The 20,209-nt window shown below is 43.5% G+C and overlaps 1 protein-coding gene across 2 annotated transcripts in view; it reads right to left on the bottom strand.

Annotated features, from left to right (window-relative positions):
* VPS35L (VPS35 endosomal protein sorting factor like) overlaps positions 1-20,209 on the bottom strand; it is a 141,194-nt gene that overhangs the window by 89,795 nt on the left and 31,190 nt on the right. For both annotated transcript variants that reach the window (XM_070460954.1, XM_070460955.1), the window contains 3 exons: positions 14,684-14,768; positions 5,885-5,944; positions 418-514 (listed from right to left, as the gene is read on the bottom strand). In XM_070460954.1, coding sequence (XP_070317055.1) covers positions 418-514; positions 5,885-5,944; positions 14,684-14,768 — 242 coding nt within the window. The remainder of the gene's footprint in view (positions 1-417; positions 515-5,884; positions 5,945-14,683; positions 14,769-20,209) is intronic.

Raw genomic sequence — 20,209 nt, 5'->3', positions numbered from 1 at the left:
TAAGAGAACTAAGATTCCTTTTGTGTATAAGTCAAACTGTCTGTCCTTCAACACTGGTGTTTGTGCAGATAAGCTGGACCCTGCTCCTTTCAAGGTCTTGGGACCAGGGAAAACATACAGACACACACACAAAAAACCCCAAAGCATTTTAATTGAGAAAATTAATATGGGAATGTTCTTCAGGGAAACAAAAGCCTGGTACACAGCGCCACAATCAAAGTTTAAAAACAGAGAACTGGAGACAGCCAGAGTCCAAGGGCATCTTGGACAGTGTGGCTGGCGCTGGGCTTCCAGGCGAGCGACCCTAACAGGACCCCATTTTCAACAGGAATCTCAGGGCAGCCCATCGCATGGCCTCTATTAGCAGTGCAATCCTGCAGCCTATCTTTAAAAGCATCAGACAGAAAAAAAGGATACAATCTTGGAATGAGCTCCCTGATGGAAGCAATCTTGAAAAACCAATTCAAGCATGTTTCCTTGGCTGTGTCATTTACATTCTCTGGAGAGAAGTGATCTGTAAAACAAAAATAATACCCATGAGCCTTCCTAATTCCTGGGATCTGTCACAGCTGCTCTGAGTCCCGGGACAGAAAACAGTTACAGTGCGGCAGAAGGGGTGGGGCACCCGGCCCTTCCATGGCTTTCCTTCCAAATATCATAGTAAGGAAACACCTGGAGACGAGGATGACTGACACACAGAGGCTTTCTAAGGGCCAGGCGCCACTCAGAGCGCTTTACAGACATCAGCTCACTCAGGCCCCACAAGGGCCCTCCGAGTCACGTACTCTTACGGTCCTCTTTCACAGACACAGGGAGTGAGGCACTGTGAAGTTGAGGGATTCGCCCAGGGCACACAGCAAGCAGGCATAAGAGCTAGAATTCAACTCAGGCAGTCTGGCTCCACAGCCTACTATATTCTTAGCCACTGCCTCTCATTTAATTCAGAGGCTCTTGGTGTACCTACCAGTAACTACGGTGATATTGCTGAGAATTCCAGATGCTTGAGGAACCTGCAACTATAACATGAAATGCAATGGAAGTGTGTGCTGTAAACATTACATGGACCTGATGTGTATGGTAAGTCAAGACCCTGAGGTGAGAAATCAGACACAGTTAGGCTGCCAGTTCAATAATATCACTTGAAGACTTGAGTCACCTTGGGACAAAAATGCCACTTTCCCCTACTCTCTGCTCTTCCCCTTTAATAATAGGACTCTCATTTTCTGCTGGGCATACAGCCATCTTTGCAGCTCAATGTGGCTATGTGACCAAGTTCAGGTCCCAGGATATACACGGGAGTGCAAGGAATTAGCTCCAAGGGAAGGGGCTTGATCTTCATTTCTTCTTCCCCCTTGCTGGCAAGAATGCAGATACAAAGGCTGGAACCTCCAAAACCATCTTGAACCACAAGAGCAAGACAGAAGTCAGGACGGCTGGCACCACAGGCTGGCTGCCAGCTGTGATTCTCTTTACTGAGATTTTGAGTTTTCTGGCACTGATGACCAAGCCCAATCAATGACATACATCTTAGTAAGAAATGGAAAAGAGTACGGAAAAATGAAAACAAAAACAAACAAGAAACTGTTCAACACCAAGAAGGCTACTGTTGAGCTCTCACATTTAAATGATTTCTGCACAAACTGGAGCCCGATCCCACCCCTGGGATCGGGGTGTGCCTTACACTTTTAGGATTCAACCAAAAAGGGAGAAACTGATTACTACAGAACATAAGAAACGAATGTTAGCCTGTTGCCCTCATCATGTTGCTCAATGAGTCATTTTTCATCCCTGGTTCTACTTTCTGCTACTTGGTGGTACACCATTAAAGTCATCAAAATATCTATGGAATCAGCAAAAAATAAAATTCTAGGTACTTCACTAGCAAAGAACAGTCAGTAATCACAACTGCAGATATTTCAGAACTGCAATCTCAAGGATTTATCTATTTTTGGATGTTCTGGCATGCTTCATTCATTGGAGAATTATTCACTTGCTATTTTCTAAGAGAAGTGAAATTACCATTTTTCCTTTCCTGGCCTGAATCCATGTACTTAAAAGTAACTTTTTTCAAGTTCCAAGAGACCTAGATAGGAAAAGATAAGGGCTATTCTTAAATTCATCTGTCAATCTTGCTTGTGGAAAACAGAGGAGGGGTGGGGTTAATTTCCCTTAATGTGACTGAATCATGTGACTTGAGACCCAAAAGCAAAAATAAGTCTCTGAGGTCATCTACTAAAAACTTCTGCTTTCCAGTTGAGGGAACGGAGGCATAGCAAAGGGTGGGATGACACGGAATCGGGCTGCCAGGGAGAGTGGGACATCACACCAAAGCAAGTTGCCCTGCGTGTACACACCAACAGCCAGCTATGCAATAATCCGCATATGCAATACAAAGGCTTTTAGATTTTCCTTCCAGTTACAGAGATAATTTAGGAAAAGGATTCTGTTATGCACGACTTTACAATCTTATAGAAAAAAGTAAATAAATAAAGCAGGAAGAAAAAAATGTTATAGCAAGCTCAATAGTACATTTCGTTACTTCACCTGCTTACAATGAACGTCTCAGGAAACAACCAGAAGTGGTATTCTAGGCTCCAGGGAGATAAGAGAGCACAGCACATAAGGGAAACCCTGCCCTCACGAAGCTTACATTCCAGTGGGTCTAGTCAAAGAACAAGAAAGTGAGCCAAAGAGATGCGAGAGGAAGGGGAGAAGCAGCCAGGTCAGGAGGGGCTGCAGCCTTGGCGAGGAGTCTGGGAGTTCTTCTAAGTGTGGCGGAAGCTCCCTGAAGAGCTCTGAGCAAAGGAATGACATGACACCAATTATACTTCAGTGCCTGGGCTGCTACATGGAGAATGAAATTAGAATCTGGAAATCAATTCAGAAGAGGCTTCAGTGTAAAGAAGAGCTGAGATATTCTCTTCTAGTTCCCACTTATTTTCCTTTATGGGCTCCTTTTTTCAACCCTGAACTTCTGAGGATATTTTAGGAGAAGGGAGGAGACCAGTGAGTTTGGTTCTCTTCCATTTGCCAAGTCTCGATCCTGGCAGTGAGATGTCTTTTTACGTAACAGGGCTTACAGGGGTGCCATGGCATCTTAGTACGATGACCTGAAAGGCCAGGTCAGCTAAGGACACTCCTTACGCAGAGGCGGCTGTATCAGCCACAGCGAAAACCAAAGACAGAAATGCCCACAGCTAATGAGGAGAACCACAGCACAAGAACCCCAAGTTACTCATCCCAAGACAGAAATGAAATTGTTTTCCCATTGAAGAGTACAAGCTCCCCTCACTCGTATGCTGAATGAAGAAACGGCGGGGGAAATCACCATATCTACTTCCTGTGAAGCCAAAGGGCATCAGTGCCTTTCTGAGCGGGAAGGAGCTCCACTTCAGCTAAAGCTCCTAAAGGCAAAGGGCTCAAACACTCAGACCACAGTCTGAGCTCGATTCAAACGGGAAGGACCAGTGCACACGCCGCCAGACTTCTCTCTACACGTGATTTCTTTAGCCAGAATTCTGCACAGTAGATTTCAAAAGTTTTCTTCATAATTATTGTTAACAGGCATCCCCAAGATTAAAGACATTTTCGAGAAAAGTTTGCCCTCTCCTTTTCAGGTTCTAGGAAACAGAAGATACATGCAGATAAAGATTTTAACTGAAAGGGGAGAAATGAAATTATTTTCAAGAAAACAAAAGCCCAATTCAAGGTTAAAAAACAACAAGTATTTAGGGAGGCATGAATTTAGTAATAAACATGCTAATTAGCACATTTAGACAAGAACTAAAAGTGAATATGAAAACAGCCTTTTATTTTGAACTTTTATAGTTTTATACTTCAAGTAGGGAGAAAGCTATTAGTAGTTCTTCCTTGCGTGCATTCGTACTAAGTTGCTTTAGTGGTGTTGGACTCTTTGGGACCCTATGGACCCACCAGGCCCTCTGTCCATGAGATTTTCCAGACAAGAATACTGGAGTGGGTTGCCATGCCCTCAGCCAGAGGATCTTCCCAACCCAGGGATCGAACCCGCATCACTTACATCCCCTGGATTGGCAGGCATGTTTGTACCACTAGACCCACCTGGGAAGCCCAGTTTTTCCTTAACTAGCCCTAAAATGTTGTTTGTATAGTTAGTGAAAACTGTCAGGAAGGAAAACTATTGTGGTAGGTAGGAACATAAATCTCCCTAAGGGCCAGGCAGGTGATCTAAACATTTCTAATCAGTTAGGTATACAATAATAGGAAGAAGCAGAAACTATACCAAATAGCATTTTAAAAAATACTCTTGTAGCCAAAGAAAACAGCTAACTGGGTTTAATTCTGCCTGCGGGCTGAGAGTTTACTGCTGCTGATACAGCACATGGAAGAAACACCGGCAAGTGTAAAACAAATGCACCAGATTTGCCAAATCCTTAAGGTGACAGAGAAGGCCTTTCCATCAGGCTGGCCCCTGCCTCCCAGTCCTCAGAAGCCTAGAATGTGTGAGGAGCTGTTAAAAACCACGGCAGGTGGGAATGTGGTGGAGGGGAGGGTGTAATGCAGTGCTATCCAATGGAAATGCCATGTGAGCCCCATTCAAAGAGCTAAAACAAAAATGTGTAATTTTAAATATACTTCATTTAATCTAATTCATATAAATATCATTTCAATATGCAAACATGTAAACTTAAAAATTAGTGAGATACTTTATGGTCTCTTATTTGCATTAAGCGTCTGAAATCCAACTTTTTATTTTTTTTTAATACAGCATATCTCAGTTTGGACTGGTCAATCTCTGGTGCACAAGAGCCTCATGTGACCAAGTGGCCACCATACTGGATGGTGCAGGTCCAGCACTGAGAGCCAGGCTCTCACTTGCTGGTGGCAGGGCTGGGCCAAGTTCCTGGCTCTTCCCCACGGGTGGGCCCCCCCTAAAATGAGACGAGGCGATTCCAAAGAGCTTTTCTAGCCCTAAAGGTCTGTAGAGTTCTGTCTTGCTTTCTGAGAAATGTGCATATTAACTAGTTTTAACAATACAGATGATGGAAGGAAAAGAAGAAAACAGAAAGAGAAGAGAGAAAAAAAGAGACAATAAAAGAAACAGCAAAAGACAAAGAGATGGAGAGAGAGAGAAAGACAAAAAAAAAAGAAAAAGAAAACCAGAAAGACAAGACAGATTAGCAGACAAAAAGAAAAGTCAAATTACAGGTCTGTGTGATACCATCTCTTCATCCTCCAGGGAAGCAGGAGCAGGAGGAGGTGGGATGAAAGTGAAGACAGCCTGTTGTTCTAACTTGAAGAGATAAGTGCACTTCCTCCCAGCAGTGCTAGGAACTCAGAAGGAGGAGGAAGAGAAAATAGATGCTGTTGCTTAGAGTTCCATACTGCTAGCCTCATTGTCATCTTTCATTTATGTGACAAAATAAATTTGTGGTCTCATTGTCCCATTATAACCTCCTGAGAGTTCAAAATTGAGCAGCAATAAATTTAATGCAAACATCACTTGGGCATATACTGTAGATTCAAAGCATCTGTTATTATTGATTTATTTGACATTGTTCTTTAATATAAAATTAGCTCTACAAAGCAATTTTCTTCTCAGGAAAAGATATATAGGGAAAATATTAAAATGTCAAGCAGCAGAGAAATTTAAGTTGGTATTAAAGTTCAGCTGAATCTAATCACGGACCTTTTCATTCTTGCAGATTCAAATTACTTGCTAAAATCCCTAGCTGGGCAGTTGAAAAAATCTTCTTTTCAAAGACTGGGATGATCAGAAAACTGTAACAGTGTTTAACTTTTAACACACAAAAACTTCAGGTCTCAATAAATCCTGACTTGATATAAACCTCCTAACCCTGACTTGAGGACAGAATGAAAACCACTGGAACAGCTATGATGTTACCTGGTAAGACGCTGCGGTTATCCACACACATGGAAAAGATACGCTCGTACACCAGCTTCCCTGGGGAGAAAAGGACATATGGTGTCAGCATCATGCCTTCAGGTGCAAACACTAAATTAACATTTCTTAATTAGGGACAGAGATGGAGACGTCGCCAGGATGAGCTTCAACTCGTGGGAGTGTGCTGCCATCTGGTGGCCCAAACTTTTAAGCCATGATTCTTTCTGATTTTAATTAAAACAGGGAACTCAGACTGTCTGTGAAGAGGCAGAAAAGTGACCCTTCACTTTCGCCAGGCAAAATAAGTCAGACAGAGAAAGACAAATACTGTCTTTCACTTATATGATTTCACTTACGTGTGAAATCTAAAAACAAACAAACAAAAAAACATAACAGAGAGTAACAGACACAAAGAACAAACGTGGTTGCCAGGGAGGAGGGGAAGGAGAGAAACACTGAGAGATAAATGAGTCGTGGGCATGAAATGTAGTTATAGGGAATATAGTCAATAACTACGTATTACCTTTATATCATGACAAATACTAATGACTTACTGTGGTGATCATTTTGAAATCACTGTGTTATATAACAGGAACTAACACAGGTCAGTCATACTTCAAAAAGAAACAAGCAGAGCCTGGGATCTACAGGCTCTGTGATGGGGTCAATGGCGACCCCCAAGAGGGCTTACGCCAAGGAGCACCTTCCAGGACTGCAGCGGCCAGTACCCATCCCCGAGGCGAGCCACCTTCTCCAAGGTCTCCACAGGAGACTCTCCAACACTAGCAGGCATATCTGATAGGCTGAGAGTGAAAGTGTTAGCCATCTGGTTGTGTCCAACTCTTTGCAACCCCATGGACTGTAGCTCCTCTGTCCGTGGAATTCTCCAGATAAGAATACTGGAGTGGGTTGCCATTTCCTTCTCCAGGGAGTCTTCCCAACCCAGGGATCGAACCCAAATCTTCTGCACTGCAGGCGGATTCTTTACCACTGAGTCACCAGGGAAGGCCCTAAGGCACTTGTGGAACATAGACCTTGCCTCTGGGAACTTCTGGAGAGAATTTTAATTGGGAGAATGTGCAGGAAACACATGATGTCTGTCTCCCTCTAGGAACTGGCAGGCTCAGTGTCAAAGTAAGGTGCTCAGAATATGTTAACTGTTGTCACTATTGTTGACATCGACCTCTAACTGTTGTTGACAAGAGATCAAAATATGCTTGTGTGGAGTCTGTCCTCAGAGGTTCTAATGTAAATGGTCTGGGGCACAGCTTGACCATTGGAAGTATTCTTAAAGCTCTCTACGTATGTAACTTATGATGAGAACCACAGCCCCAAACCATGGATTCAATTTAGAAGTTCCCAGGAAGCCCCAGGGATTGAGCCCCGGTTCTCAAAGCTACCTGCCTTTGACCTCCTGGCAGGAAGCGTTTGGTTACCTGCAGTCACAGCCTCTCCTGATGCCAGGCAGCCACACCTGATGCCAAGAGAGGCCTCCTGAGGTGAGCACAGAACTCTGAGCACTGGGACTGCACGCGCAGATCACAGCGGGCCACACCGGGCGGCCGTGTGACTCACACCTCCTCAGGGGAGTGGACCCAACTTCAGAGGACCCAGTGCCTTTACTCCTCCACAAAAAGCTTACCATCTCTCCAAAACTGGCCTTCTTTAAAAAAAAAAAAAAGACATTTTTGTATTTCACCTTCATATTCTAAGGGGCCTTTAACTACTAAACCATTTTTGGCCAAAAGAGCTTGGTGAACATTTGTTTTCCTTTGTTAACTTCAGTTCAGTTCAGTCGCTCAGTAGTGTCTGACTCTTTGCGACCCCACGAACCACAGCATGCCAGGCCTCCCTGTCCATCACCAACTCCCAGAGTTCATGCAAACTCATGTCCATTGAGTTGGTGATGCCATCCAACAATCTCATCCTCTGTCGTCCCCTTCTCCTCCTGCCCTCAATCTTTCCCAGCATCAGGGTCTTTTCCAATGAGTCAACTCTTCACATCAGGTGGCCAAAGTATTGGAGTTTCAGCTTCAACATCACTGTTAAGTTAGTGGACAGTTATTTTGAGAAATAACACCTGATCCTAGATTCCTCTCCTTTCTTGATTCACTTTCTTATAAATCAAGGACACTAAAATACAAGAAATCAGTAACAACAGTGACAACAGTTAATATTTTCTGAGCACCTTACTTTGACACTGACCCTGCCAGTTCCTAGAGGGAGACAGACATCATGTGTTTCCTGCACATTCTCCCAATTAAAATTCTCCCCAGAAGTTCCCAGAGGCAAGGTCTATGTTCCACAAGTGAAGCTGTGGGAACTTCACAATGGGAAGTTACATTTCCCATTCCACAAGTGAAGAGACCAAGGCTCGGGTTCACACCACCCTGGAGGAGAGGCAAGGAATGCAGGCAGAGAGACGCCAGAGCCCAGGTCCCAGCTTGGCACTCACGGCCTCCAGGGAAGTCCCAGCGAAAGCACCGCCGCCGCGTCTGCGCACTGCAGACGCCCAGGGCGGTGTCCCGCATCCCTGCCCAGCTAGATGCTCCCGCGCTCCATCAGCCTCATCTGCCACCACAAACCACCTGCCCCCCAACAGTTAGCACATGTTCCTGTGGATCCGAGGGTAGCAGTGACACGTGCACAGTGGACCTCAGCACTCCGAGCAGCCACTCAAGCAAGGCCAGTCCCAACCCCTTTGTAAAAGGTGAAAGCTGCTCTCTAGCCCCAAAGCGTAACAGTATCCTCCGGCCCCTGCACACGCAGGCCGCCTCGCAGGCCTGAGGAAAGCTATTCACAACAGATCCAGACAAGGGTGCCCCCGGGAACCCTTTGCATAGCTGAAATATGCCCACGGTTCCAAACTCAAAAAGGCTATAGGAGGTAGCGAACGAAGCTTCTGTCTTAGCACTTCCATTCAGCTTACTGCCTGGACCACCTTTGTTTGGGGGGGGGTTGGGGGGAAGACACTTTTACTAGTTTCTTGAGTATCCTTCTAATGTTTCTTCAGGCAAACACAAGTGACAACAAGCACATGTTCTAACTTTTCCTCCTCTTACACAAAAAGGAACATACTCTCTTAGCTGTTCTGCATCTTGAGTTTTTCACCCAAAGACATAACCTGGGTACTTCCCACACCGGAACACAGCCCGGCTTCACTCCTCAGAGGCTCCCAGTGCTGCGGTGCACAGACGTGTCATCTTCTGTTTAACTGGTCCCCTCTGGACAGTCACTTGGGTTGCTGGGATGAATTCCCAGAGGTGAGTTGCTGGGTCAAAGCTACACACACTTGTAGTTTTCATAGAGAGAATTTCCCCCATAAACCAAGTGTAACAGAAATAAAGCAGGTGCTCTGACTGCTCAGTGAGAACTCAATTTAAGCCCCAGCGCTGCCACTCATTACCTTGGGGAAGTGGACGAGCTGCTTTACTTCCTTCTGCCTCAACCTCCTCATCTGTGAAGTGGGGATAATCATAGACCCTGCCTCATAGAGCTCTTACAAAGATGCTGTGACTGAGTATCACTGAAGAACCTAAAACAGTCAGGCCCAAAGAAAACCCTTATTTGCTGAGGGTTCCTCACCGTTATTCTCAACCCCTAGCCCAGCTAATTCCTAGGACACAGCAAGGACAGCAGGCATCTACACCATACCTCAGTCCTGCTGGCTGAGGTATGGGATTGGGCTGCTACCACAGAGGCTGACAGAATGACTGCCCCAAATTCTCACAGAGTTAATGCCTGGATCTGGCCAGGCTTGCGGGCTCATCAGCCTCTTGGAACATGTCTCGCCCAGGGATGCTGACTCAGGCAAAAGAGACTTGCAGGAGGCTGGCGAGGGAAACCAGAAGGTCAATGTGTCAATTCGCCATGAGAACAGAACCGTCAGGAGAAACAGACGCAGCCACCAGCCTCTCTGGCTGACTGACACGCTCACTCCCTGAAGGCAAGCTGGGCATGAGGACAAGCTGAGGCCCAAGGGGTGTGTAATTGATGTCTATTCTGAGAGCCTAAAGCACCCATCTGTCCTGGATCACTTCCCCCCATCCCCACTGCCTCCCCAGGTCCCTGCCACCCTCATTTTTCACCTGAAAGTTTGCACTGGACTCACAACTGGGCCCCTTGTTCCACCCTTGCCCGACAATCTAGTCTCAACACAGCAGTCAGAAGAAGCACATTAAAACCTAAATCAGAACTTGCACTTGCTCAACCTAACACCTCAGTGGCTCCTCATGTCCTCCGGGTCAAAGCCCAAGTCATTTCAACGGCCTACACAGCCCACCAGGTTTCTAGCCATGTCCCCATCCCCACTCACCACCACTCCACAACACCTGCAGCCACCCTGGCCTCAATTCTCCAAACCTGCCAGGACTGCTCCTACCCCAGGGCCTTTGCACTGGCTGTTCCTTGGTCCTAACTGGCCCCACATTGCCAGCATGTGGTTCATCTCTCATGTACTTCAAGTACTTGCTCACACATCAACTTTTCAGTGAGGCCGCCTCCGACCACCCTATTTAAAAATGTAGTCCACCCCCACCCACTGCTCTGGTTTGGGGTTTTTTTCCCTCCATAGCACCAGTCCTCATCTAATATACAATCGGATTTATTTATGTATTCTATGAATCTCCTCTTCGTGGCACAGCCCACAAATGCCTGGATTTTTGTTTCCTATTTGCTGACATCCTCAGCACCCAGCAGAGCGCCCAACACCACCTCCTCAGATCATCTGAACCCTAAGATCCTAGACATCTCCTCCTGACTCAGTTAGCTCCCATTCCCTTTTCTCCTGGAAAGAGCATCAACCTTTTTTTCTTTGGGGTATCCCAGCTCTGGATTATCTGCATATTCCCTCCTCCAGAGCCCATAACTGGCTCAGGGACTGACGAGTGATCCAAGCCAGACCAATGAGATGAATTCCAAGACTTCTAGTGGAAAGTGTGGATAGAATTTCCTTCTTTCTCCTGGGACTACTAGCAGCAAAGCTGGTAGAAGCTGGGGACACCTTGTGGAGCTTGAGAATGAAGTCAATCCAAGAAAAAGTACTAGAAAAAGCCACAGTTATGAAGATATTGGTTGAGTTCTTAAATCCAGCTGTACCTGAAGACAGAAATGACCACTGGACATTTCAACATAAGCCAATAAATACCCTCCCGTCTCCAAGACTAGTATGAGTTAGTTTCTCTATCACTTGTTCCAGTTAATACACTCAGTTCCTCGGTCTCCTACACAGAAATATATGGTCTCTCTGAATAACATTTTGTTTCCTAACACATTTGATGGTCAACACCAAATTCAAACTGATTATATTCTTTGCAGCCAAAGATGGAGAAGTTCTATACAGTCAGCAAAAACAAGAATGGGAACTGACTGTGGCTCAGATCACGAACTCCTTATTGCCAAATTCAGACTTAAATTGAAGAAAGTAGGGAAAACCACTGACCATTCAGGTAAGACCTAAATCAAATCCCTTATGATTATACAGTGGAAGTGAGAAATAGATTTAAGGGACTAGATCTGACAGACAGAGTGCCTGATGAACTATGGATGGAGGTCCGTGACATTGTACAGGAGACAGGGATTAAGACCATCCCCATGGAAAAGAAATGCAAAAAAGCAAAATGGTTGTCAGAGGAGGCCTTACAAATAGCTGTGAAAAGAAGAGAAGTGAAAAGCAAAGGAGAAAAGGAAAGATATTCCCATTTGAATGCAGAGTTCCAAAGAATAGCCAGGAGAGATAAGAAAGCCTTCCTCAGCAATCAATACAAAGAAATAGAGGAAAACAACAGAATGGGAAAGACTAGAGATCTCTTCAAGAAAATTAGAGATACCAAGGGAATATTTCATGCAAAGTTGGCTCGATAAAGGACAGAAATGATATGGACCTAACAGAAGCAGAATATATTAAGCAGAGGTGGCAAGAATACACAGAAGAACTGTACAAAAAAGATCTTCATGACCCAGATAATCACAATGGTGTGATCACTCACCTAGAGCCAGACATCCTGGAATGTGAAGTCAAGTAGGCCTTAGAAAGCATCACTACGAACAAAGCTAGTGGAGGTGATGGAATTCCAGTTGAGCTATTTCAAATCCTGAAAGATGATGCTGTGAAAGTGCTGTACTCAATATGCCAGCAAATGTGGAAAATTTAACAGTGGCCACAGGACTGGAAAAGGTCAGTTTTCATTTCAATCGCAAAGAAAGGCAATGCCAAACAATGCTCAAACTACCGCACAACAGCACTCATCTCACACGCTAGTAAAGTAATGCTCAAAATTCTCCAAGCCAGGCTTCAGCAATACGTGAACCGTGAACTTCCAGATGTTCAAGCTGGTTTTAGAAAAGGCAGAGGAACCAGAGATCAAATTGCCAACATCTGCTGGATCATCGAAAAAGCAAGAGTTCCAGAAAAATGTCTATTTCTGCTTTATTGACTATGGCAAAGCCTTTGACTGTGTGGATCACAATAAACTGTGGAAAATTTTAAAAGAGATGGGAATACCAGACCATCTGACCTGTCTCTTGAGAAACCTGTATGTAGTTCAGGAAGCAACAGTTAGAACTGGACATGGAACAACAGACTGATTCCAAATAGGAAAAGGAGTACGCCAAGGCTATATATTGTCACCCTGCTTATTTAACTTATGTGCAGAGTACATCATGAGAAACACTGTGGGGGAAGAAGCACAAGCTGGACTCAAGATTGCCAGGAGAAATATCAATAATCTCAGATATGCAGATGACACCACCCTTATGGCCAAAAGTGAAGAGGAACTAAAAAGCCTCTTGATGAAAGTGAAGGAGGAGAGTGAAAAAGCTGGTTCAAAGCTCAACATTCAGAAAACAAAGATCATGGCATCTGGTCCCATCACCTCATGGCAAATAGATGGGGAAACAGTGCAAATAGTGTCAAACTTTATTTTCTGGGGCTCCAGAATCACTGCAGATGGTGACTGCAGCCATGAAATTAAAAGACGCTTACTCCTTGAAAGGAACGTTATGACCAACCTAGATAGCGTATTAAAAAGCAGAGGCATTACTTTGCCAACAAGGGTCCATCTAGTCAAGGCTATGGTTTTTCCGGTAGTCACGTATGGATGTGAGAGTTGGACTGTGAAGAAAGCTGAGTGCCGAAGAATTGATGCTTTTGAACTGTGGTGTTGGAGAAGACTTGAGAATCCCTTGGACTGCAAGAATCGAACAAGTCCATCCTAAAGGAGATGAGTCCTGGGTATTCACTGGAAGGACTGATGCTGAAGCTGAAACTCCAATACTTTGGCCACCTCATGGGAAGAGTTGACTCATTGGAAAAGACCCTAATGCTGGCAAGGATTGGGGGCAGGAGGAGAAGAGGACGACAGAGGATGAGATGGCTGGATGGCATCACCGACTCAATGGTCATGAGTTTGAGTAAACTCTAGGAGTTGGTGATGGACAGGGAGGCCTGGCGTGCTGCGATTCATGGGGTAGCAAAGAGTCGGACACGACTGAGCGACTGAACTGAACATCTGACCTTTCAGTAGGTTACAATCTAGACTCGCCAGGTTGGGAGCCCACTGGCAAGACAGCTAAGGTTATGTGCCAACCTCCTTGGCGTTCAGTTCTCAGAAGGAGACTGTCTCCTAGTTCCTGCGGGGCACCTCACTGCTGAGCGTCATGTACAGCCCACAAGCTGCATGTCTGGGCAAACTGCTAATGGCATGATGTCTTGGCCATTGACCATTACAGGCAGCATGGAGACCTCCTGTTTCTCCACGGGACTCCTGGTTAATCTCTTCTGTCCAGATCTCTCTGCTGGGCTCCCAAAGGTCATTTGGCTTGAGGGGTGGAGCATGCGACAAGGGGCAGCCACAGTGATGCAGGAAGACCTCATAGGAGCTGCAGCCATCACCCACGGGGCAGAGACTGGCGGCTTAGACTAAGGTTTCAACAGAGAAGACAGGAAAGTGGAGTACTGGGGAGAAACTGAGGCCAAAGTGAAGAACTTGGTGATGGACTGTACGTGGGGAATGGCGAGAAGACGCTCAGATTTCCCGAGTGGGCAACAGGGTGCCTGGTGCCGCCGTTCCCTAAGACAGAAACCCGGCATGGGTGGGCACGGGCTGGGAAGAGGTGCCGGGCTCGCTTCTGAACAAAGTGGGTTCCAGATGCCACGAGCTGGCTGGCAATGGATCAAGGCCTGGATAGGACATGTGCTCCCCAGCCCGCCTCGCTTCGCTCACTCACCTTACTAGCCTATCAGAAGGTGAGAAGCAAGTAATTTAAGATTCTTTCTGGAGGAGGAAATGGCAACCCACTCCAGTATTCTTGCCTGGGAAATGACCTGGGCAGAGAAGCAGGGCGGGCTACAGTCCGTCCACAAGGAGTCAGACACAACTGAGCAAATGCATGCATGAGCACGCACATGTGCACATGCACACACACACACCTATATAGAAAGTAGACAGCCAACAGCAACCTGCTGTGAGCACGGGGCCTCTACCCACTGCTCTGTGGTGACTTAAACAGGAAGGAACTCTGGGAAAGAGTGGATACATGTAAATGTGTAGCTGATCTGCTTTGCCGCAGAGCAGAAACAAGCACAACATCGCAAAGCAGCTACATTCCAATAAAAATTAAGTTGAAAAAATAAAATTCTTTCAGAAACAGCACTCTTATTAATAAGCAAGGGTAAAGGTGGGGGTTTTGATTTCCCTCATGTCTCACCTCAAAACTGCAACCACAGCAGAACCTCAACCATCCAACTTCCCGAAAAACAAACTACTTCTTAGATTTAAGATGAATAAGACTAGTACTTACCAAATGTATCAAGTATGTCAGTGATAAGGACAAATTTGCTTGGGTAGAACTGGATAACACTTGTGTCCGAAAGAAGCTTTGAGCACTAGAAAAAGAGAAGAGAAAAGTCACTCGGTCGTGTCTGGCTGGGTTGAAACACTCCAAGCCTGGAAAGTAAAGGGTTTCTACAGACAAGTGCAGTTTTTACCATGGGCCAGGCCTGATGCCAATCTCTGGAGGCATAATTACAAGAAATACCGCTGTGCTTTTGACAATGGGAATCGACTCTGCTCACAGAAGAGCCTCTTAAGGAAAGGCGCCATCACCTCCCTCCAGAAAAGCCACAACTCAGGAACCTTGTCCAGAGGGTCCGAACTAGGATCAGCATGTAGTCACCAGGAAAGGCAACCAGCATCCTTGCAGGTGACTGCATCTTTTCAGTATGGCCTCCTCTGGTTTATTTCAGAATAGTCCTGATTCTTAAATGTTCTCTTCTATGAAATGACCCCACAGGTAAACCTCCAGGGCTTCTTAAAGTAGCATCTATTATTTATACTCACTCTTAAATTTCCTTCTAAAAGGAAACCTGACAAGTTTCAAAGAGTTAGATGTTTCTCTGGAACTGTGCTCTGCAACACCAGGAACATTTTGGGTTTGCAGGAAATTGCTCAATCCCTCCACCATCACCTATGCCAGAAGACCATTGACATGTTCAGGACTCAAAACAGAAGATTACAGCCACACAACGTGGCCCCGAACATCCCAGATGAGGTCATCTTGCATAATCAAAAACAAAAATCTATCTCCACTTTGAAGAATACAAAGTAATACCCTGAAGTCTTTACAGATTCAAAAGTCTGGATAAGGAACTAGATAACCTTGCCATAGTTTATCAGAGATAAAAAATGTCCTGTAAAAAACAAAACTATTTGGACATTTAGAAAGAGTCCTTTCACATGTATGCACTTTCAATGCGCAGTGAATGGCTAGAAAGTTCATCTTATCAAGATGTAGACTGACATGTGTTTTCAGTTTGGCTTTGTTACCCAATATGTAAATTATTAGATGATTTATCAAGTTTCTCTTTAGCATTATATAATTAAAAGTAAACAACATGTCCAATTTGTGAAGCAACCTCTCATAGCCCAAATGTTATTTGGGGTGTGGAGGTGAGGGGAACGTTAAGCTGTGAAAACAATGGCATTGACACTAAGTGTGGCATTTGTATATACACAGAACTCCATTTCCTGACACCTTGGTTTATGCTTCTCACATGCCCTTTATGAGAGCTCCAACCTAAACAATTACCCCATGAGACTTCCGGGCTTGGAAGAAACAAACAGCTCTGAATCTTAGGGACTGTTTATAGTACACAGCACTTGGTTCCTAGGGATGTGACATCTCCTGAGTTTCTACCAGAGCCCCTCAGAGATGAGTTACTGCCCGTGGTGAGGACGGAGGGAGAGAGAATTCAAACAGAAGATTTCAAATTAAACACAGCTGGCAATTCCCAACACTGCATTGATTTTGTCTCCCAAGCTGGTGTCACAGAGTATAAGGTTTTTTTAATCCAAAGTTGAAGTCATAATAATGCTATAAATTGAAGTCACTATTTTGAAGATTCCACAGCTATTTTTTTTAAAGCTTTGCTGCAGTTTCCTAAACTAATAAAAATCAGGCACCCCATGGTACGTATTAAAAACAGAATCCCTGCTCCTCTCCAAACCTACTGGTCAAAACCACCTGTGGAGGCACCAGGGAATCAGCATTTCAAACAAGGGCTCCAGGTGCCGCAGGGACACAAGCCTGGGACACACTGGGCCCATGAAATCCACCGTCTGCACTACCCTCTGAGCGGAATAAGCATTCTACAAACTAGGGGTTCTCAGCTTCAGAATAACCTGGGCGACTTCATGCAGTAACAGTGCCTGGGATTTTGATCAAGCAGCTCCAGTGTTCAGTTTGGAAAATAAGATTTCTTAAAGCTCCCAAGTGATTCTAATGTGCAGCCAAGGTTGAGCACCATTGTTATAAAAATTTCCTGAGCAAGTGACTGGTAAATTACCTGCCTGAAATACTTGCTATCGAATTTATCAACACTGCAGAAAAAATACTAAAGGAATGTTTTTCATTTGTTGCCAATTAGTGATATTCTAGAAGGAAACTAACAATTTCAAAAACTAAGTTGGAATTAAAAAACAAAATTTTGAACCAAAGCAAATGAATAAATTAAAAGATAACCTATCAATGAGTACTGAGAAAGTATGACTAAATGGACGAATGGATGGATGGATGGGAGGAAAGAAGGAAGAAAGCAGACCAATCAGAGGACAATTATTGCCTAGAACATATATTTTTTAAATCCTAAAAATCAGTAAGAAAGATACAAATAACATAATGGAAAAATGAGCAAAAGGAATCAAAAAAAGGCATCTTACAGAAAAAGAAACCCCAGAGGCCAATAAACATTTGAAGAGATGCTCAATCTTATTATAACCAGGGAATTGCAAATTAAAATCACAATAAAATATGACCTTATTACCTCCTAAATTAGAAAAATTAAAATAGGAAGTCTGCTCATACCAAATGTTGGGAGGCTGCTGAAAAGCGCAGCCTCTCACAGTCTGTCAGGACCGCGCAGGCTGGCACAGCTACCGCAGAGCCTAACGTGGCATCATCTGGAAAAGTGGATGAGGCACACACCATACACCCGAGCTAGTCTACTTTTAGGTATGGGCCCTCATTAGAGACACACTTTACATGGTCACCAGCAGACATGACTAGTGTTCACACTGTTCATAACAATGAAAAAGGAAAAAGAAAAGGAAAGAACCAGACCCTCATCAACAGAAAGAATGATACATAATTTATGCATCAGTAGATTAATTCTGGTTCAAATGGCAAATCTCTCCATCTGATCTATAGGGTCAGTACAATCCTTATTAAAATCTCAGAAGGTTTTGTTTTTTCTTTTTGTTTTTTGGTAGAAATTGATCCTAAAAATTCATATGGATACACAAAAGACCTAGAAGAGCCAAAACAATTTTGAAAAACAAGAAAAAGCTAAAACACTTATACTACCTAGTTCCAAAACTTACCATAAAGCTATAGATTAAGACAGGTGGTACTGGTTTAAGGACAAACTTAGAGATCTACGGAATAGAATTGAGAGTTCAGAAATAAACCCTTACATTTATGGCCAACTGACTTGAGAAAGATGCCAAGATAAGTCAATAGGAAAAAGTCTTTTCAGCAAATGCTGCTGAGACAACTGGATATCCATAAGCAAAAAGAAATAAATTTAGACACTCACACTATACATACAACATAATAATTCAAAATGGACCATAAACCTAGATGTAAGAGCTAAAACTATAAAACTCTGTAGAAGAAAATAGGAAGAAATTCTCATGACCCTGGGTTATGCAAACAGTTCTTGGATACAACTCCAAAAGCATGGGCCAAAAAGAAGAAACTGATAAAATGAACTTCAAAAACTTCTACATTTCAAATGAAATGAAAAGACAAGCCACAGACTAGGAGAAAAATATATGTACATCATGTATTTAATAAAGAATTTATATCACAGATAAAAAATTGTTACAACTCAGTAAAGTAGATAAATGAAATGACTTTTTAAAAGGGCAAGTCTTGAATGGACAGTTCACTAAAGAAGATATAAAAATGACCAATAAACATGAAAAGATGCTCAATATCATTAGTCAGGTGGGATATGCAAATTAAAACAGCATGGGCTACCTCTTCACACCCAATCAGATGGCTATAATCAAAGAGATGGAAAATAATGAAACAAGTGATGGAGAAGATATGGAGGAACTGGAATCCTCGTACACTGCTGGTGGGAATGCAAATGGTGCAGCCATTTTGGAAACCAAACTGGCCATTCCTCAAAAAGGTAAACATAAACTTACCATATTATTTAGCAATTCCATTCCTAGGAATCTATCCAAGAAAAATGAAAATATATGTCCACAGGAAGACTTGTATGCAACTATGAACAGCAGCATTATTCATAGTGGCCAGAGTGGAAACAACCTAAATGGCCACCAACTTACTAATAGGTAAGAAAAATGTGGTTATGCCTGCAGTGGAAAACTATTCTGCAGTAAAAAAAAAAAAAAAAAAAAAAGTGCTGATATAACAACATGGATGAACATCAAAAACATGGTAAGTGAAAGAAGCCAGAGGCAAAAGATTACATCTTGAATGACCCCACATACATGAAATGTCCAGGAAAGGTAAATTCACAGAATCAGAAAGCAGATCTGTGGTTTTTCTGGAGCTCAAAGTGGCAGTAGCTATGAAAATGTTCTAAAACTGGATTGTGGAATAGCTGTGGAACTCTATAACCTTACTAAAAATTACTGAATTGTACATTTACAATGGTGAATTTTAGGACATGTATATTATCTCAATAAAGTTGAAAAAACAAAGTAAAATCTTACTACAAAGCAAATAAGGGCAACTGTGCTCATTTCTCCATACTCTGTGCCTTCACTAGCTTTTTTGATAAAGAAGCTAGTCTTTCAAGTACTGAAAGTCAAATAATTACTATTAACCAGATGTGGAGTTAATTAAACACTTTTATGGTTCTGTTCTTTGGGAAGACATGAATCAAATCTCCTCCAGATGTAAAACTCTTAGAAGTCACAGTTCTGTGCTACAAAACTCTATGGAGAGATGTTGCCAACGAAAATATTTTGAAGAAGCTCTTCGTAGTGTAGATATTTTCTCACTTGAGCCACTCAGCAAGCAACCTCCATCATGTGCCTCCAGGATGAGAGAAACCTTCAGATATTTACTTTGTCAACTAACAACTGTGATGGAAGGGAAATGGGCTTGGGTTTGCCTCTATCATGAACACCAAAATAAATAGTACCTGCCATACAAAGTGTCATCCTAAACGCTTTCAAGTACTCAGTGTAACGACTCTCAGATTCTAACCCTCCTCCAGAAAAAAAGGTAAGAAAACAAATGTCCCATTCCCATGACAATAAACAAGAATGAGAGCTAGTACTTCTGAACTAAAATATGGCTGTTCAGCAATTCTGTTACCTCTGCTGTGAAAGTCATAATGCATAAGTCATTCCTTGTATAGTGTACTTCTGGATTTGTTTTGCCAAGACAGGATGTTCTTATGATTCAAGAGACAGGATAAGCTGTTTTCCCTACAGAACTTGCTCTTGTGATCCAAAAGTTGTCATGGATCAACAAAAAGGACTCAACAGATGTACCTCTGACACTATAAACACGTTGTCTGTGCCACATCATTATACAGAACATGACACCGAAATACATACATCAGGAACATGCAACCATTGGTCCTAAATATACAAAGAAAATCTGGTCAAAAACCCAAAACACAGTTGCTCAATCTTTAGTCTATACAGATCATAAATGTGTCAGGGGCTGTAACAGGGCCAACAAACTGCACAACCCTGGGGGGGACATCAGTGATTCTGTAATCCAGGGTGAAATTTCCTGGAATTGCACAGTGCATAATCTATACAGCTGCACATGGTGGCC

This window comes from Odocoileus virginianus, chromosome 33 (assembly GCF_023699985.2).
Source record: "Odocoileus virginianus isolate 20LAN1187 ecotype Illinois chromosome 33, Ovbor_1.2, whole genome shotgun sequence".
Classification (NCBI taxonomy): Eukaryota; Metazoa; Chordata; class Mammalia; order Artiodactyla; family Cervidae; genus Odocoileus; species Odocoileus virginianus.
Note: the sequence above shows the minus strand (reverse complement) of the source record. Positions and strands in the feature narration are given on the sequence as shown.